The following is a 19,413-nucleotide window of genomic DNA, read 5'->3' on the forward strand; positions in this document are numbered from 1 at the left end:
AGCAGGGAGAATTCAGAACAAATTAGGATAAACACGTACAGATACTACGGATCGTATCAGGAAGCAGCCAGTTATTCACACAGTAAGCACCCAGTATCCCCACCACGAAGTGGACACATGATTTACACAAAACCACACAGTGGTAGACAAGACGTCTTCATGAGATGTTGACTGGTCAGAACGTTTGACCCTTGACCCACATAGATTTTGACCAACCTTCCAAGTCTGCTCAGAACATTTTGACCCCTTAATCGTCAGAAGAGTGGCACGTCCAGTAGGTCAACCCACTGCAAAGACAATGCCACATCAGGACCAGATCAAGTCAAATGAAGGCGGGTAGCGAGAGAAAAGTTCGATGAATCATGCAGACATACCTTATCAACACAAAAACACACTGCAGAACGCCAGCGACACCAGTCCACACGGAAGGGCCCTTGTCAGTCAGGGCATCTTGCACCAGCAAGCCCACCGATGCAGCCAGGCAGACGAAAGAAACAACGTATGCAATAAAAAGCCAGAGCTTCGCCCTGCATATCAAGAAACCCCTGTTAGAATAACTCAATATAGTGTCTCAGGAGGAAATCCCTTCTCCCTTAGTAAATTCCATTTACTAGCACATTTTGGTACCCCCATCATTGGTCTATTATACTCTTATATGAAATAAACAAAGGAGAATATAAGTAGCAGCACAACCACATTGCACAATGCTAGCAACTGCAATGTTCTTTTGGTCAAAATTAGTTCATCAGTTAGAGCTTCTGAATCCCCAAAGGGTTTGAGATTGTGCACAACAAGAATGAATAAATGATCCAGGACATGAAAGACACGAAGTAGAATTTAGAGGAGGAATGGCACAACTATATTGCACAATGCTAGCAACTAGTACAATGTTCTTTTGCTCAAAAGTAGTTCATCAGTTAGAGCTTCTGAATCCCCTAAAGGGTTTTAGATTGTGCACAACATGAATGAATAAATGATCCAGGAAATGAAAACCCTTGTGTGTTTGCCTAGACCATCTTCATTTTAAGTTTCACATGGTTTCAACTGCAATATTTTCCTGCAGCTTGTTTCAAATATCTTGGAAGCAGCCAATTTTAGCTAACCCTCGCATTGAATTTCAGAATCATCGTTTTTGAATGAGGCCTACAGTTTTGTGCACAATGTGCGGCGATGGTTGAGCCAAATTAAACAGTTCTTTGAATCTTAATGTATACAAGCATTATGTGACAACCTTTCCATCATTTCAGCTTTTAACATCTTTACAGTTTACAGCTACAAAAACAACTTAATCAAGCATTCAAACTCTGAGGGTAAGACTGTCACTATATCTTCATACTAAGAAATCCTGACACTTCCTGTGATTCTAAAATATAAACTATGTAAGCAACTAACCAAAATAAATTGAATATATGATGCATGGGTCTAAATTTTCAGAAGATTGAGCTTCATGATAGTTCGCATGTAAACTGGAAGATCCAAATCTGACCGTAACATCCAATGTCGTTGTTTCAACATATAATAACATCACTTTTTATGCAAGTATTGATATCTTTTAGAAAAAAATAGGTGAAACTGCATTTTTATTATCTCACTCGGCAAGCAGAAAGTCGTATTCCCAGAGCATGCAGGAGAATATTCATTAAGATAGACAGAGTTGTACAGCGCCATAAGCACCTAAGAGGCCAGCAGATAACTGGCGAGCTAAATTCAGTAATTTGTTAGCCAAAAGTATACACTACCTCTGTCCTTGTTTAATCAGCGCGGGACTACAGCCTAGCTAGTGAGCTTGTATGCATCTAGGGCGTCAATTAAACACGAACGGAGGGAGTACATAATAGTTGTTTTCATCCAACAATAAGGCTCGTTTTAAACCCACTGTACTGGTACCAGGTATCAAAATTGGCAAATGGATTTCATGAAAAGAGGACCCTTCTGACAGAAACATCTATTCTATTCATATAATGAAACTATCAAAGAAAAACAGGGATATATGTAACTAACAAAGTGATACACAAATGATGGTTGAGGAGCAATGCTTATATGGAAACAATTGCAAACATTGGCACCGATTTTACCCTCATGAGAGATATTAACTGACTTAGCTGCTAAAACAATCAAAACAGAAGATTGATCTTGCTGACTTAAGGCTGCGAAAGAAGCATTGACCTAAATTTTGTGAACTAATTAGATATGAATCCTACTAACAGCCGTTAGTACGGTTGCTTCTCAGATGAGTCCTACTAACAGCTCTCTAACTTTGCAATCGTGTACGAAATTGCACATCGCTGATATGACGATATTTTCAGTCACGCAGATATTGTGTATATATTCAGGGCTTAACTTAATCATCTACAGTTTTTTCCTCTTGATATAAGAAGAGCCAAAGGTGCCTAACTAGGAAGATATCTGGGAACCGTGTCCGAAATTACACATCAGCTGTGTAAATAAATTTTATATATTCATGGGTCAGTTCAATCATCTAAATTTCAGAAACCTATTCCTTGGTGAACATGCAGTAACCTAAATCCACAGATCAATTCGACCAATCAGTGCCAAATCGAGCAAAAAAACTGACCTCCACTCGTTATCATCCCCGCCGCCATAGGCCGAGTAGTAGTCGCCCCCGAGGTCCTCCTTGCTGACGCAATTGAACATGAGCGCGGACACCGACGCGAAGATCCCTGCGAATCCACCCCACGCAAAAATCAACCCGTCAATTCCCGGCCTCGAAGCCGCGGGCAGGTCTACCCAAAGCCTAATCGAAGAGGAAGGGGGATCTCGTCTCACCGGGCAGGTAGTGGATGAAGGAGACCTTGACGGCGCTGCAGACGACGGCGTCCACCCAGAACCACCAGCCGGCGCCGAACAGCGCGCCCGCCACGCCCGGCCCGATGATCGCCCACAGCATCGCCAGGTTCTCCATGGCCGCCGCAGAGCAAACCCTCCTCCTCTACCAACTCCGCCGCGGAATCTCCTCGGTTCGTTGCTTCCTTCCTTCTCGCTTTTCTTTTCTGCCGATTTGCTTTTCTTTTTCCGCAGTGGATCGGATATGATCGTGGGCTTGGTTACGAATCGGTCACCGCAATCTGATCCAACTCGAGTTGTGTTTGGGCCGAATTGGGCCTTACATATTAATGGGCCTGGTGGGCTAGCCCGACGGAGTCGCTCACTCGACGGTGTGATACTGTGATGCCATCAGGAATAGCAGCAGAGTGGCCAGGACTTGAAGATGGCGCGAGGCGGTGCGTGGGCGGCGTCGACGGCGGTGCTGCTGTGGTGGATGTCGGCGGGAGCGGGGGCGGTGTGGCTGGAGATCCCGCCGTCGGGGACCAAGTGCGTGGCGGAGGAGATCCGGAACAACGTCGTCGTCATCGCCGACTACTCCGTCCTCTACGAGCACCACCAGGTCCACCCCACCGTCTCCGTCAAGGTAATTCCTTCGTTTCGTTTCTACCACCGCCCGATCGATCCATCGGTTATGTAAATGCAATCTCAGAGGTTCTAAAATGCGATTAATGTTCTACTACGCTGTAAACCAATCAGCCATTGCATTGGAGCCGAATTAGCAGCATTTTCCTTGGCTGGTTTATGGGGAAACATTTATTTGCAGGGGAGCTGCCAATTTATCAACGGCTTGAATTCACAGCCACTGGGTTGGGTTTAAATTGTAGTAATTCGATCGGAAAAAGGAAATTCGAATGCATTGAGCATGGCAACATATGCTCTTGCGCGCGGTTGATCCATTATGATGAGGACCCTTCGCAAAGTTGCGGAATGCATATGCCATGGAGAACACTAGTGTAGTATTTGCCACCGAAAATAGGAACAACTGGTAGAAACCTCGTTTGTAAACAAAAAATTGACGAGCTGAAAAATGATTCTGCTAGCAGAAATGTACAAGGACATTTGCAAAACATTCGGTATGATCCATGGTCGACCAAAGGAGTGGTTTACTTTCAGTCAGAGTTCATTATCATCCTTCGACGCTGAAATCAAACAGTAAATAATAAGGGCATTGAGTTATATGTGTTGTCACCGGATAATAAGGATTCAGCTTGTCCTAGCGCATTGTCCATTTTTCTGTTATCTAAAGGTGCTGCAGAGACCTTGAATTATATGTGCTGTCACAGAATGATCTTTGCTTGATTTTAATTTTAACTGTGTAATTTTGAAGAGTGGGAACCGATTACACCAAAAGATAAGCAAAAGAATTGTGTTTTATTCAGTGTGTCTTATCATGCCTTCCAGTAAGATGGTTTTGCTGCTTGAGTGTCTTACTGTAGGATACAATAATACCATAAAAATAGAGATTTTTGTTCGATAAGGTCATACTGTATTTAGTTCATTCGAATCATGATTGGTAAGTACTAATAATGACCCAAGAGTTGCGTCACATGATATTATCGCATAGGTACAGATGGCTGATCCTTGTACTAGGCTTCTGCGCACGTTATTTAATTCCCTTGCATTTTTGACAGCATATTCATCTCCCCTTGTTATTACCTCGATTGGGTGGTACACTATTTGTATGTTCTACATGTCCTATTAACTCTTTTTTATCCGTTCCAACATGCATTGTTCATGCAGGTTACATCCCCTTTTGGGTATACCTTACACACGAAAGAAAAGGTTTCAGCCGACCAGTTTGCGTTCACCACAGCAGAAGCAGGAAACTTTTTGGCTTGCTTCTCAGCTGACGGTGATAGCAAGGGTTTAGTGGTGAAACTAAATCTTGACTGGAAAATTGGTATTGCGGCAAAAGACTGGGATTCTGTTGCTAAAAGGGAGAAGCTTGAGGTGAAATACATGGAATTATGATTTTATACCCATCATTTTGAACTCGGTTATTTTTCTCGTTTGAATAACAGTGAGTTTCCTGAATAGGGAGTTGAACTAGAGTTAGTTAAACTTGATGCGACTGTCCAAGCAATCCATCAAAACCTGATCTTGCTCAGGATCAAGTAAGTCAATGCGCTTCTTCAATCGATATTTTAGGGAATAATTGTGCTATTTGTTAACATTGCTTGTTAATTTTGTTGATACCAAAAGCATAACTGTTCCATTTAATGACATTGTCCTCAATGCAGAGAATCAGACATGAGAGATGTCAATGAGAAGACGAATGCTAGGATCTCATGGTTGAGCATGATGTCGCTCAGTGTTTGCATTTTAGTTTCAGTCTTGCAGTTGTTGCATCTAAAACAGTACTTCCGAAAGAAGAAGCTCATTTGAAAATATGTGCTCCTCGACAACAAGCGTACATTCTACATTCTTTTAATAGTAGATGAGATCTAATAAATTTGCCACAATGGATGTCAAACAATTATGTAAGCAAACTGCTAGCATTTATCACTAATCCCAAGTTCAGATAACATGGTGCTGCTACTTTTCATGGTCAACTTGCTATTACAAAATTCAAGTTTGTATAAACTTCCATGAGTCAAAGATTCCCCCGAGTCTGACTTCATGAGGTCACTGGCCCCCTTGCCACATCCAAAGAAAGTCTCTGTAATCACTCTGAGGTAAGCTTTGATGGATGAAATCCTCAAGGTTCCTTCCAAAGTTATTCTTGAATGCTAACTTTATCTCGTCCACACCGACATCATCGCCGCCCAGGATGGCCCTTGTAACCAACCTTTTATTGGTCCTTGGTGGTTGCATACTTCTCTGCAGTAACTGACAATGCCAAGAACGGAAGAATGAGTCAGGGACCAGGGATGCACAAAATTGAAGTACAAAACTGCTTTCTTTCTGTGATCACCTTGCAGTAATACTTGGAAGGGCTGTAGATGCACTTGACAACAACTCTCAGAGACTCCTCAAACTCACCACACAAATTCTTCTTCAGTGTCTGCATACAAATTCATGATTGCCCAAGATTGAGTACTAGCATTCTGTCAGGTGCACGTCATCAGGCCATTGAGTTTGCTAGCTTACCTTGGTGAAGTCATGCCCGTATATGTGCTTGTAACTGCAGAATGCCATCCTGAGCTGTGGGATGCTCCTCTTGCTGAACATCTCAAGAACAGTGGCCTCATCGAGCAATCCCGTACCACTGGCGTTCTTCGCGTCGTACAACCGCCTGGCGTCGCATTTCGCGATGTGCTGGCTGGGTTCATCGTGGTGCGACTTATGGGAGGTCGCGAGAGCTACCAATAGCTGATTGAATCATGAAAGGGAATCGTTAGAAGGAGTGAGTTTGCCTAGCTAAGTGGAAGTGGAATGATAGAAAAACTGAAGATGCAATGAGAAGCAGGAACTTAGACAGATAAACAAACCCTCTGATATGGGTGTGAAGGCTCTGTAACCAAGTCGTGCTCCAGGTTCTTCTTGAACCTGGCCAGGTACGCCTGCTTGGTGAAGAAGAGCTGCTCCTGCTTCCGCCGTGTGAATATCTCGATGAGGACCCAGTAATCGGTCATGGCGCTCTCGATGGCATCCCTCGCCATGATTGCATCACGCTCAGCCGGGTCGAGCATCCACAGGTAGAGCAGATTGCAGAGCTGGACAGGGAGGCTCATGCTCAGACTGAAACAAATGTTGAGAAGCTCTACATATATGTGTTCTTATCTTGCTTCTTACCTCGTTGTCCTGATCGGCCGCAAGGGTTTTCTGCAGTCGAGCGACGAGATCTTCGCCGATCATTGCGCGATAAGCCGCCTTGATCTGCTGCCTCTCTGACTGGCTCCGGTGAGCCAGGAGGCGGCTCAGACAGCGGGGCTCGTCGCACGAACCATGGATCTCTCGGCATACGTTCTGAAAGCCTGTAGTGGCAGGAGAATGAGAGGCCATGTTCGGCACCCTGCTTGCTGAAGTTTTCGGTGTGGCTAATTAGCTGGTGCCGGCCAGTGCAGAGATGTATAAAGAGGCAGCCATTGCGTCTTGGTTTCCTTTACCTGAAGGAAGGAGAAGGAGGAGGAAAGTTATATCGAATTGGCCAAGAAAGGAAGCAATGAAAAAGGATAAAGGAGGCAAATCTGCGTCCTACTCAGCAATGAGTTTGAGACCATGTACTATGTGTGTGCGATTCAATCTGAAACATTGTCAGAGTTCGATTCGGTTCCAATTTCCTACTATGTATTGAACCGGTTCGAGCTGTAGCGATGGGCCCCCACGAAAAGAAAAGAAAGAAAAGAGTGGCTCGACCCTTATCCCTTCGCGCGCGGAGGAAACTTCCCCAACTATCCAGAGCTTCTCCCGTTCGCTGCCAAGAAATCCGGCGGAGATTGAGGGCGCCCGACGCCCGCCGGGCGAGATCCCGCCAGGTCCGTCGTGGGGATGGTGTGCCCCTGCTGTACGACCGCATCTACACCCGGGCGGATGGCGACGACGGCACCATCGGTGACCGGTTGGGACGGCGACGGCGACCTCACCGTGGAGCAGGTGGGGCGGCGGCGGAGACCACGTACACGCTGGTGAGGGGCTGCCACGCCGACGACGTCCACGCTGGGAGGGACGGCGACGGCGACACATCGGCGGCCGGTTGGGGCGGCTACCACATCCACGCTGGGAGGGACGACGACGGCGACCACATCGGCGACCCATTGGGACGGCTACCACACCCCTCCGTCAAGGTTATTTTCTCATTATCTTGCAAGTTCTGTTATTTTGCTGTGATTTTGCAGGTTGTTGTTTGCTTGTTGGATTGCAAAAATTGTGAAAACAACTGCAGTACAAGCTTTGCTTCTGCTAGTCATGCTTTGCTTGCTTGATGAAAACCTATTACAAGCTACTGGATAAATAAAAACACAGCTAGAAACAACTAAATTAATTATTAAGCTAGAAACTTGTAGTACTAATTAAGCCTCATTGCCTCCAAATTGCTGCCATATATGCTGAACCAAGTCACTCTTGAGTTTCTGATGCATTCCTTTGTTGCGAATAGCTTGGCCTGTCTCCAAAACGACGGAAAAATCATGCAGTGGCCCATGTTCAAATCCAGCCAAGTGTGGAGATTCTCCTGATTGTTCATACTCATTGTTGTAATCAATGTCATATCGGAGAGATGAGTAAGAGAACTAAGGTAGACTCATCAGGAGCTTACACTTCTTCAAATCAGGACAGTGATGTACCTTAGAGATTTGAAGAAGTGTAAGCTCCTGATGAGTCTACCTTAGTTCTCTTACTCATCTCTCCGATATGACATTGATTACAACAATGAGTATGAACAATCAGGAGAATCTCCACACTTGGCTGGATTTGAACATGGGCCACTGCATGATTTTTCCGTCGTTTTGGAGACAGGCCAAGCTATTCGCAACAAAGGAATGCATCAGAAACTCAAGAGTGACTTGGTTCAGCATATATGGCAGCAATTTGGAGGCAATGAGGCTTAATTAGTACTACAAGTTTCTAGCTTAATAATTAATTTAGTTGTTTCTAGCTGTGTTTTTATTTATCCAGTAGCTTGTAATAGGTTTTCATCAAGCAAGCAAAGCATGACTAGCAGAAGCAAAGCTTGTACTGCAGTTGTTTTCACAATTTTGCAATCCAACAAGCAAACAACAACCTGCAAAATCACAGCAAAATAACAGAACTTGCAAGATAATGAGAAAATAACCTTGACGGAGGGTGTGGTAGCCGTCCCAATGGGTCGCCGATGTGGTCGCCGTCGTCGTCCCTCCCGGCGTGGATGTGGTAGCCGCCCCAACCGGCCGCCGATGTGGTCGCCGTCGCCGTCCCTCCCAGCGTGGACGCCGTCGGCGTGGCAGCCCCTCACCAGCGTGTACGTGGTCTCCGCCGCCGCCCCACCTGCTCCACGGTGAGGTCGCCGTCGCCGTCCCAACCGGTCACCGATGGTGCCGTCGTCGCCATCCGCCCGGTGTAGATGCGGTCGTACAGCGGGGCACACCATCCCCACGACGGACCCGGCGGGATCTCGCCTGGCGGCGTCGGGCGCCCTCAATCTCCGCCGGATTTCTTGGCAGCGAACGGGAGAAGCTCTGGATAGTTGGGGAAGTTTCCTCCGCGCGCGAGGGATAAGGGTCGAGCCACTCTTTTCTTTCTTTTCTTTTCGTGGGGGCCCATCGCTACAGCTCGAACCGGTTCGATACATAGTAGGAAATTGGAACCGAATCGAACTCTGACAATGTTTCAGATTGAATCGCACACACATAGTACATGGTCTAATGCCTTTTTAGAATCAAGAATGGTTAAGATGTCAGATAACCAAGTACATGCATTAGTTGCAGTATGAAAACCGCTATAGTATCTTCTAAACAAAAGAACATGCATTAGTAGTGTACTGCAGTAGTACTTGGCATTTTGGATCCTGTACGTGGAGGGAGCAAAGGGCAGCCAAGTAAGTGGCTGAAGTGGCTGACAGCAGAATAGATCCTACGTGCTAAGACGGTTAGATGTCGTAAAGCTTTTTTCTGACAAATAAAGATTTCAGAAAGACGCTCCCTTTTCTCTGAAGACAGGATCGCGTTGCCTTGCTGCTGAACGCAACTCGCCTGCTTTTGCAGCCTAGACCGTTCGTGGACTCTGACTCGAACCCCTCCTCTGCCTTCTGTTCCTGACCGAATTTTCCTGTCTTTTTCGCGAGGCTGAGACGGGTCATTCCTTTTTGAGGTCGAGGTCGGTGCCATGTTTTGTTTTCGGTAAAGCACGATCCACCTAGGAACTCAGGAGCGTTTATTGCGGCCATCATGGTCATTTTTCTATTCATGGCAGAATGCTAAGATGTCAACGTGTCAAACGGGATCCACCAATATCTCATTTCTAGTACATTTTGGGACTTCAGTTTAAACCAAAAAGTTTGAACTAAAATACTGAAATGAACTAAGAGCATCTCCAGCCGCGTCCCCCAAAGAGATTTGGGCCGCGCCGGACAAAAAATGCGTTCCAGCCGCGTCCCTCAAAGCCCATTTTTGTCCGGCGCGCCGATACGGTGTCCGGCGCCCCGAGCCCGTCCCCGTCCCACAAGGGACGCACCGGTGACGCCGGACACACCGAAAAGCGAGGTGGGGAGTGGCGGGGCCGACCCGTCAGCGGCACAATTAATTTTAACCTAACCGTCGCCTACCTCGCGACGGAAGTTATTGGCGCGCAGCACGGTGCAGTTCCCGCAGCGACGGTGCAGTTCCCACAGAGGGCGCAGCGACGCATCCCGTCGCGCCTAGCTCTGCGTGCCGGCGTTAATGAGCGCCACCGCTCATCCGCCTCCCTCTAGCCTATAAAAAGGGGCGCCTCTCATCGTCCCTCTCACACACAAACCCTAGCGCCTCTCTCCCAAACCCTAGCCACCACCATCTCTCAACAAGACTCGACGCTATGTCTGGTAGAGGCGGAGGCCAACCTCGCGGCCGCGGCCGGGGTCGTGGTCGTGGTCGTGGCCGCGGCATAGCTGAACGCTCGCCGTCGCCTCCCACGCCGTCGTCTTCATCGTCGGAGATGGACGTGGAGCCGGACGTGTTGTTCGAGTTCGTCCTCGTCCTCAAGGGCGACCCGCACGGCATCCAGAGGCTGCCGGACTCCTTCGCCGAGTACGTCGGCGGCGTACGCCCGCGCAAGATGCATCTGCGGGAGCATTCGTGCGGCTACTACCGATGGATCGTCGATGCGATCTACGACGCGCGCGGTAAGATGTACCTCAACATCGGCTGGGAGAAGTTCGCGCGCCACCACAGCCTCCAAGCCGGCTTCATCCTCGTGTTCTCCTACTTCGGCAACAGGGATGTGAGCGTCAAGGTCTTCGACGAGAGGCCCTGCCGCCGGGACTACCACGAAGACAGGGACTCCCACGACGACAGCACCGATGAGGAGGACGACTGAGTGTTGTTTCTTCGCAGCGAATACGTGCACGGAGGTTTCTGCATGTTCGCCTCATCGGTAGAACCAACAAGGGCACCATCCTCCCGCTGGATTTTCCAGTTTAGGTGACAGGGTGTGCCCTCGAGTGTTCTTTCTTAGCAGCGAACACAGGAAACCTCCGATGCACGGCCTAGTTAGGTTTAGTTTATTTGCAATATTTTATATTTGTGTCCACCATGGTTCCAACTATGTATTAGTTTGTGGAAACCACGTTCCCAATTATGTATTAGTTTGTGGAAATTGAAATAAAAATGCCAAAAAATGTATTTTAAATGTTTGGGGGCGGCGTTTGGGGGACGCGGCTGTGGAGCGACGTCCCCCAAAGGCGGCACGAACAAAACACGTTCCCCAAACGCTCAATCCGGCGCGGTTTGGGGGACGCGGCTGGAGATGCTCTAAAGCTGGATAATGGTTGGATCCCGTTTACACCCTGGGAAAGGAAGAAGGGTGACCGCCCAAGGCCCAAGCAAAATGGGGCCTAATAATTTATACATCAAAACCTTATGCAGTTTTGAAATTATCAACATTTTAATGAAGAAATCATCTCATGTGTAGGTGTGGTACACTCGCGGTGATCGAAATCCATGGAAGATGATTTTATTGCGAACTAGTACAACGGAAAATGTCGATTTATAATTATGAATAGTGTTACTTTACGCCATTTTAAATCACCATATTTTGGGAGGACTGTAATTGAGGATTCCATAACATCCAGTAGAATTATAGTGCATTCTAAATATACATGGTAGTATGTCTTTTGATTATTTTAGACTCAGATATATGTCTTTTGGATTTTTTTTTAAACAAGGAAATCTATGGAGCTTGAGATTCAATAATCCTAGCTCATCCCATAGATTCTTGTACGCAGGGGCGAAGATCCCATTTAGGCAGGGCAGGGCAGCCGTCCTACCTTGATTTTTGGTGAATATATTCAGATGCACGTGTTTTTTCTGAATAATTTGAGTGGTCATAAATCGAAAACGGACTTCGTATGAAAAAGTTATACTTGTTTTAGTGAACACTGCACAAAAGTAATTTTGAACGAAAAAGAAACTAGGTATAAAAAATATAGACTCATTTTCTAGGTTGAATGTATAAAATTGCTTGAATTACATAGATTTACCATGAACCTTACTATATATACAAGATAACGTTGAGCTATTTGATTATTCATACGAGGAGAATTGGCGGCTTCAAAGATTTCTTGATATTTGAAAGACACATCATGTTTCCTCGGGCGACATTATCAGCTCATTGAATTAGATTTTCTTTTACAAGGGGATGATAAGAACTAAAATGTATTTCCCGGTGACAAAGATCACCAAGACCGAGTTACGCATCGATCGAGGAATATTCAAGATTCTTGATCGATGGGATTATAGAGGATAAAAAAACCATTGAGATGAAAATTTTGTATTTTTGGTAGGTTCTACTTATAATCAAATATGTTTATATTTTTATTGTTCTAAGGGATTGTGTTAGAAGCATATATAACATTAATGAATATGTTTATATTTTTCATGTTTGTAGTCATTCCAAATTAGCAAATTAGCGAAACTTAAACATGCGGCCTCTTAATAAATAATATAACAATATGAATATATGAATACAAAAGAATTTTACGACATTTAAAGTGCATCAAAAGAAATATTCTACCAACAATCTAAACATTTTGTGTTGAAAAATCTTGACACACTTAGATGCAACATCACTGATGGTTATATATAAATATCCCTAGTACCGATTATTGTGTTCAAAAAATCTTAACAAACTTTGATGCAAAATCACTTATGGTTATATACAAAAATGGCAAAACCGACAACTACCAAAGCGCAAACTACTCTAGTGATGCTAGCAGATTGTTGCACCCATGAGCATGAAAGATATATTTAGTCATGAAAGACACCGATAAATGAGAAATGCATCAATTTTTTGTCAGAACCTTTATTATCTTCTTGGATTTCGATTTAGTATACTCTTTCTTCTTTATATTTACATTAAAATAGACAGATCATGCGTTCTAGAAGCCCTGCTAGCTTTAGAGCTCTCTATCAAGATATTTATCGATATGGATATAACCACATATCTTTATTTTGAATTCACACAGTGACACGGATTAATCCATAAAGACATACAATTTTATTTTTATTTTACTTCATCTAATCTAGAAAGTACTAGTTTAGCCAAATAGTTATAAGAGTAGTCCCAGAAAAAGTAAACAGATAACAACCCTTGCACTTCAATATCTCATAAGAGTTTTTGATGTTGTCAATTTAACGTAGTGGAATATCCACAATTGACTGTAACGTTACATAAAAAAAAAGTTAATGTATCATAAGAATTTGTGATATGGTCAAATTTTCCAAGTATAATTTATAACCAAGCGCTTAGAATCATACCGTGGGAGAATACAATAAATTTAGAAGTAAAAAATGTTTTGTATAAAAATGATAAATGTATGTCTTAAATCGTCGTAGGACCAAAATAATTAGGTCACGCAAGTAAGAAATCGGTGTCCTTGGGATACCAAAAGCCAAAGTTTGGGGTATCAATCAAATAGCGGAAAATTCTTTTGATGACCATGAGGTGGCTCTCTTTCGGTGTGGTTTGGTAACATGCGCAAACAACCAACATAATGTTCGGACAGGATGCGTAAAGATAGAGCAATGAACTTATAATGGAGAAGTATAGATTTTTATCCACGTGCTTGCCATTTGGGTTCGCGGTCGAGTTGAGTCTTCAAGGACAGTAGTTCCTAGGCCATTAGCACCAATCATCTTGAAGTGCTTGAGTATGTATTGAATGTACTTGGCTTGGTTGATGAAGTTCCCTTGACCGAGTTTCTTGATCTCGAATCCAAGAAAAAAACATGATCTTCCCCATCATGGACATCTCGAACCTATCTATCATTAACTTAGCAAATTTCTCATTGAAAGTTTTGTTTGTCTACCCAAAGATGATTCCCTCCACATAGAGTTGCATATAAAAAGCTCCTCGTTAACCATCTTAGTAAAAAAAAGATTAGGATCGATTTTCCCAACCGCGAAGCCAGGGTCTTTTAAAAGCTCTCTAAGATGCTCATACCACACATGTGATTCTTGTTTAAGGCCATAGACCGCCTTATTGATCTTCAAGAAGTGGTACCGATGGTCGGGTTCCTAAAACTTGGCGGAAGGGGGTTGCTTTACATATACCATTTCTCGCAAGAGACCATTAAGAAAAGCACTTTTCAGGTCCTATACACTCGAGTCAATTAAGCCACGGGTGCAAATGTCTCTCCATAGTCCACTCCTTCAAATTGGGAGTACCCTTCGTCCACTAGCCTTGCCTTGTTTCAGATGACAATGCCATGCTCATATTGCTTATTTTTTAAGACCCACTTCGTGTTGGTAACATTGGGGCACTCCTTTCGCTTCTCCACTAAGGTACATACATTGTTTCTCTTGAAGTTATTCAATTCTTCGTGCATTATTGTATCCATCCATATATTTTTTGAGGTTCCACCATAGAGATGCAAGCATGATGCTCATTAAAGCTTGTCAATTGCCTTCAAGTGGAAACCCTTCACCAAACTTCACCAAGAACATCTTCTAGCTTGTGAGCTTTGAGTCGTAGATATCTTGATGTCTTGTCTTCATGGCGAGTGTTGGATTCATTGATAGATTCATTTGAAGCCTATTGTTCATCACCAATGTTCCAGTCCTTGCCTTGATCATTTTCATAGCCTTGGTCATCTCCAGAACGTTCATCTTCATCATCATGAGAAGGAGATCGACCATGGCTGGTTTGGGGCCTAGAATATCCGGGGGAACCAAGGGTCGGAGATTCCGGGGGCCCTAGATTATCCGGTGTGGGGCGCCTCAAACTATCCATTCTTGATTAGCACTTGGTTGTTGAAGTGTGGAAGCTTGGCCTTGTGAAAGTGATGGCTCCGTAGTGGAGATTGGTCCTTCTCCTTCTGCCACAAGGTGTCCCTCAATGGGTTGGAAGAATTTGATACCCATTCTTCCTATGGCGTTCGGATTATTGCATCACTTACATCACAAGAAACACTTGGATCCGCTCGAGAGCCATTATCCGCCGCCTCACCCCTACTCCTCCGCCACGAGCGCACATCCAGATGGTGCCACCCCCAACGCCCCCAAACAGCCGCCCTCCGAGCGTAGGACTAGTCGCCGGGTGCGCCTCTCCTCCCGCCCATGATTCGATGGATGGGCGCCGCCACCACCGCCGGCAGCAACGGCCACGACATTAGGTGGAGTCGCCCGTGCGGACAACCCGGGAGGAAAACGTTTCAGGTCTGACCCTAAAAATAGGGAGAATTTCACTTCCCGGCCTCTGCACACAACCATTAAGCATGAGTACTAAGATTTTTTTAATCTTGGTGAAGATTAAAGCATAGTCCTCAAAATAAATTGCATGAGTACCAGGTTGAGTCTGAGCCTCAATTATTAATAGGAACCTAAATTCGCGTTCGTCAGGATTTGAACTTAGATGCTGGATTTATACATCCACTCTCCTGACCAGTTAAGCAAGGCTGATATCAGATAACCAAGTACAGGCATTAGTTGCAGTATGAAAACCACTATCTTCTAAACAAAAGAACATGCATTAGTCGTGTACTGGAGGGCTACTTGGCATTTTGGATCTTGTACGTGGAGAAAGCAAAGGGGAGCCAAGTAAGTGGCTAACAGCAGAAAAGATCCTGCGTGCCATATACTAAGACGGTTAGATGTCGTAAAGCTTTTTTCTGACAAACAAAGGTTTCAGAAAGACGCTCCCTTTTCTCTGAAGAAAGGATCGCGCTGCCTTGCTGCTGAACACAACTCGCCTGCTTTTGCAGCCGAGACCATGGTGGTACATCTGGTGGCGCCCATTCCGTTCGTGGACTCTGACTCGAACACCTCCTCTGGCCTCTCTTCCAGTGTTCCTGGCCGAATTTTCCTGTCCTTTTCGCGACGTTGAGACGGGTCATTCCTTTTGAGGTCGAGGTCGGTGGTGTTTTGCACGATCCGCCTAGGAACTCAGGAGTGTGTACTGCGGCTAGAATGGTCTTCTTTTTTCTTGGCACAATGCTAGTACATTTAAGGTGTTATACGGGGTCACCAATATATTCCATTTCTAGTATATTTCAGCATTTTAGTTCAAAGTCTAAACTTTAAGCTAAAATCCTGAAATAAACTAGAAGCTGGATATTGGTGGGATCCCGCTTACATCCTGGGAAAGGGCAAGAAGGGTGACTGACCAAGGCCCAAGCAAAAATGACGCCTTATAATTTATGCATCAAAACCTCGTGTAGTTTTGCAATTTTCAAAATTTCAGTGAGGAAATGACCTGATGTGTAGGTGGGGTACACTTGTGATAGTCGAAATCCATGGAAGATGGTTTTATTGCAAGCTAGTACAAAGAAAAATGTCGATTTATAATTGTGAATACTTTTTGCCATTTTAGATCACCATATTTTGGGAAGACCGTATTCAAGGATAATTTTCCATACAATCCAGTAGAATTATAGTGCATTCTAATATACATATTAGGATGTCTTTGGATTATTTTAGACTCAAATATATGTCTTTTGTTTTTTTTTACAAGGAACTCTATGGAGCTTGAGATTCAATAATCCTAGCTCATCCCTTAGATTTGTGTACGTGTGATAAATTGATATTGCATGCACTATCATAAGGTTTAATATATGTGGTACAATAATTCTCACTTTATTGGGCAGAAGATACATTGATACAAACCTGACATCGCCAAAGATAGAAGAGTGTGTGTGCTTAGTTCTCATCATCATCAATTTGTAGTCTATTAAATTTATGTCATGTATATAGTCATTTTAATATGGCAAAGTTGACATCTAGGGCCGGTTCTAAGATTTTGAGGGCCCGAGGCAAAACTTGAACATGAGGACTATTAAAAAAATGCATATAAAAGAATGTTAGGACGTTTAAAGTGCATCAAAAGATATATTCTACCAACAGTTTACACATATCGTGTTAAAAAATCTTAACATATTTAGATGCAAAAACATTGATGGTTATATATCAATATTGCTAGTATTGATTATCATGTTAAAAATTCTTAACAAACGTAGATGCAAAATCACTGGTGGTTGTATAAAAATGGCAAAACCGACATCTACCCAAAGTCCCAAAGCGTAAACTACGCAAGTGACGCCAGAAAATTGTTCAACCCATGAACATGAATGGTATATTTAGTCAATGAGAAATGCATCAATTTTAGGTCAACACATTATAGATATATTGTATCTTCTTGGATTTCTATTTAGTATACTCTTTCTTCTTTCTATTTACACTACAACAGAAAAACCATGCATTCTAGAAAGCTCCCCTAGCTTTAGAGCTCTCTACCAAGATATTTATCGATATAGATGTAACCACATATCTTTATTTTGAATTCAGACGGTGACACGGATTAATCCTTGAAGACATACAATTTTTTTTTCTCTTTTACTTCATCTGATCTAGAAAATCCTAGTTTAGCCAAATAGTTATAAGAGTTTGTCCTAGAAAAGGTAAACAACTAACAACATTGCCACTTCAATATCTCATAATAATTTGTGATGTGGTAATTTAGCGCTAGTGGGTTATCCAGAGTTAACGGTAACGTTAAATAACAAAAGTTAATCTTTCATAATAATTTGTGACATGGTTGATTTTGCCAAGTATAATTTATAACCAAATGCTTAGAATCATATCTTGAGATTATATAATAGTTTTAGAAGTAAAAATGTTTTGTATAAAAATGATAAATGTATGTCTTAATTTGTACTAGAACTAAAAAAATTGTGGGCAGGTACTCGTTGGAGAAGAACGGTGTTCATGTCCCATTGTGATACAAAATGATAGGACTAGAGTTTGCATGACCTTGTTTGTAGTTTACTAGTAGGCCTTGGTGCGACCACACATCTCACCATTGGTTCTATATATGTAAATTATTTATACAAGGAAGTTAGGAGATAGTAAAACAATTTAACTGCAGTTTTTTTAAGTGTTTAAAAATTCTTTCAGGTTTAGAATAATTTTAATAATATACTCCTTTGCTCCAAAATATAATCACGCAATTTTTTGCGCGGTCTTTGATGCATAATTTAGCCACTAATTTATAAAAAATATATAGTTTAAAACATATAAAAATGTTATTGTTGCATTCGCAATTAATGATTCACAATTGTAAGATGGCCTTGAATCCCCCGATTTAGGTATGCACGGGAATGTTTCGGGGAAAAGATGAGTCCATTAGCTCGTAAGCTGGGCTCGCATATGTACAATGCAATTTCTGTTTCTGCTAAGAAATACTCAGTGTCTTTCTCTGACTTCTCAGAATTTCTAGGACTTAGGTTGTCGTCGACGGCTCGTGCCTTTTCAGGTCGAGGTCGGTGGTGTTTTGCCTTTCGGAAAGCACAATCCATCTAGGAACTAAGTGTCTACTGCGACTAGCATGGTCTTCTTCCTTTTTCTTGGCAGAATACAAACATGTCAAGGTGTCAAACGGGATCCACCAATATCCCATTTCTAGTATACATCAAAACCTTGTGTAGTTTTGCAATTTTCAAAATTTCAACAAAGAAATCATCTCAGGTGTAGAACCGTAGATGTGGTACATACTCTCGATGATTGATCGGAATCTATGGAAGAAGGTTTTGTTGCGAGCTAGTACAACAAAAACATTTGGATGAATAGCGTTACTCTTTGACATTCTGGATCTCATATTTTGGGAAGACCATATGTTAGCATAATATGCGATCAGATCATCGCAGAAAGTAGACATAAATGATATTTGGTAACGCGGTTTAGCGATAATGCTTACATTTGGGAAACATGTTTTACGGGTGTCCTCCTCCCCGGGTACTATCGTGGTATCGTTGATGACAAGCCTGTTGTACAAACACGTCAGATCTATAACCACCAGATCGTCCAGCGCCTTGCCATGGGCGTCGGATTATCCTCAAAGATTGACCTTGTGCCTAACCTAGCTTTCGTCTAGTCTATTTTAGCTACCTTGGGTGCCCTTTTATATTAGGCTCGGGTTACTGAGTTTAACTCCAACACGTAACCTAACTGCACAGTTCAAGATACTTGACAAGCGAGGATTGACCCCTTGTCGCCTATTTTACGCTTTGCATCTCTCTTAGATTCCAACCTTGCGATGCTTTTCGAGTCATGTGTCATATTCCACTTGTTATGCTAATAAGCTATACATCCTTCCCCACACCTATCCCCCAATGTTTGTTTGTTTGGCTAGCCTTGTGAATCGTAATGCATGCTTAGGGTTGTTGTTTTGTCTCGATATCCTTTCAGAATATGTTGGAAAGTTGTTACATAATTCACCTTATAGATAATGTTGTTGGAGATTTTCATGGTTTATAACTTGTTGCAACTAAAATTGGATGTGGGATAGTAACTAATGCAGAGTCATCGGTGAGAGACAGCTTATCGACCACTTTTGTATCCTCTAGAACCTAAGTTCTTGATATCTAATCTAAGAGTGCACTAGTCAGTCATGGGAGGTTTCTTGGGCCCCCTCAACCTAGTACTGGATCCGCTTCTTTGTCCAAGGGCCAGAACTAGATCGACA

At 43.4% G+C, this 19,413-nt stretch overlaps 2 protein-coding genes and 1 pseudogene across 2 annotated transcripts; 1 reads left to right on the forward strand and 2 right to left on the reverse strand.

Moving 5' to 3' along the window:
* Positions 1 to 2,517: 2,517 nt before the first annotated feature.
* LOC124655137 (transmembrane protein 50 homolog) lies at positions 2,518 to 3,012 on the reverse strand. The gene is made up of 2 exons (XM_047194092.1): positions 2,788 to 3,012; positions 2,518 to 2,681 (listed from the first exon to the last, which is right to left on the reverse strand). The coding sequence occupies exons 1-2, from the start codon at positions 2,921 to 2,923 to the stop codon at positions 2,521 to 2,523; spliced, it is 297 nt and encodes a 98-aa protein (XP_047050048.1). The 5' UTR covers positions 2,924 to 3,012; the 3' UTR covers positions 2,518 to 2,520.
* A 217-nt stretch (positions 3,013 to 3,229) lies between these two features.
* Positions 3,230 to 5,232, forward strand: LOC124654983 (transmembrane emp24 domain-containing protein p24delta3-like). Its single transcript, XM_047193956.1, has 4 exons — positions 3,230 to 3,430; positions 4,588 to 4,797; positions 4,885 to 4,961; positions 5,088 to 5,232. Exons 1-4 carry the CDS (start codon positions 3,230 to 3,232, stop codon positions 5,230 to 5,232), a joined length of 633 nt encoding a protein of 210 aa, XP_047049912.1.
* A 91-nt stretch (positions 5,233 to 5,323) lies between these two features.
* On the reverse strand, positions 5,324 to 6,792 carry LOC124654982 (annotated as a pseudogene).
* Between the last annotated feature and the right edge of the window lie 12,621 nt (positions 6,793 to 19,413).

The sequence above is a fragment of the Lolium rigidum genome, chromosome 5, assembly GCF_022539505.1.
Source record: "Lolium rigidum isolate FL_2022 chromosome 5, APGP_CSIRO_Lrig_0.1, whole genome shotgun sequence".
Classification (NCBI taxonomy): Eukaryota; Viridiplantae; Streptophyta; class Magnoliopsida; order Poales; family Poaceae; genus Lolium; species Lolium rigidum.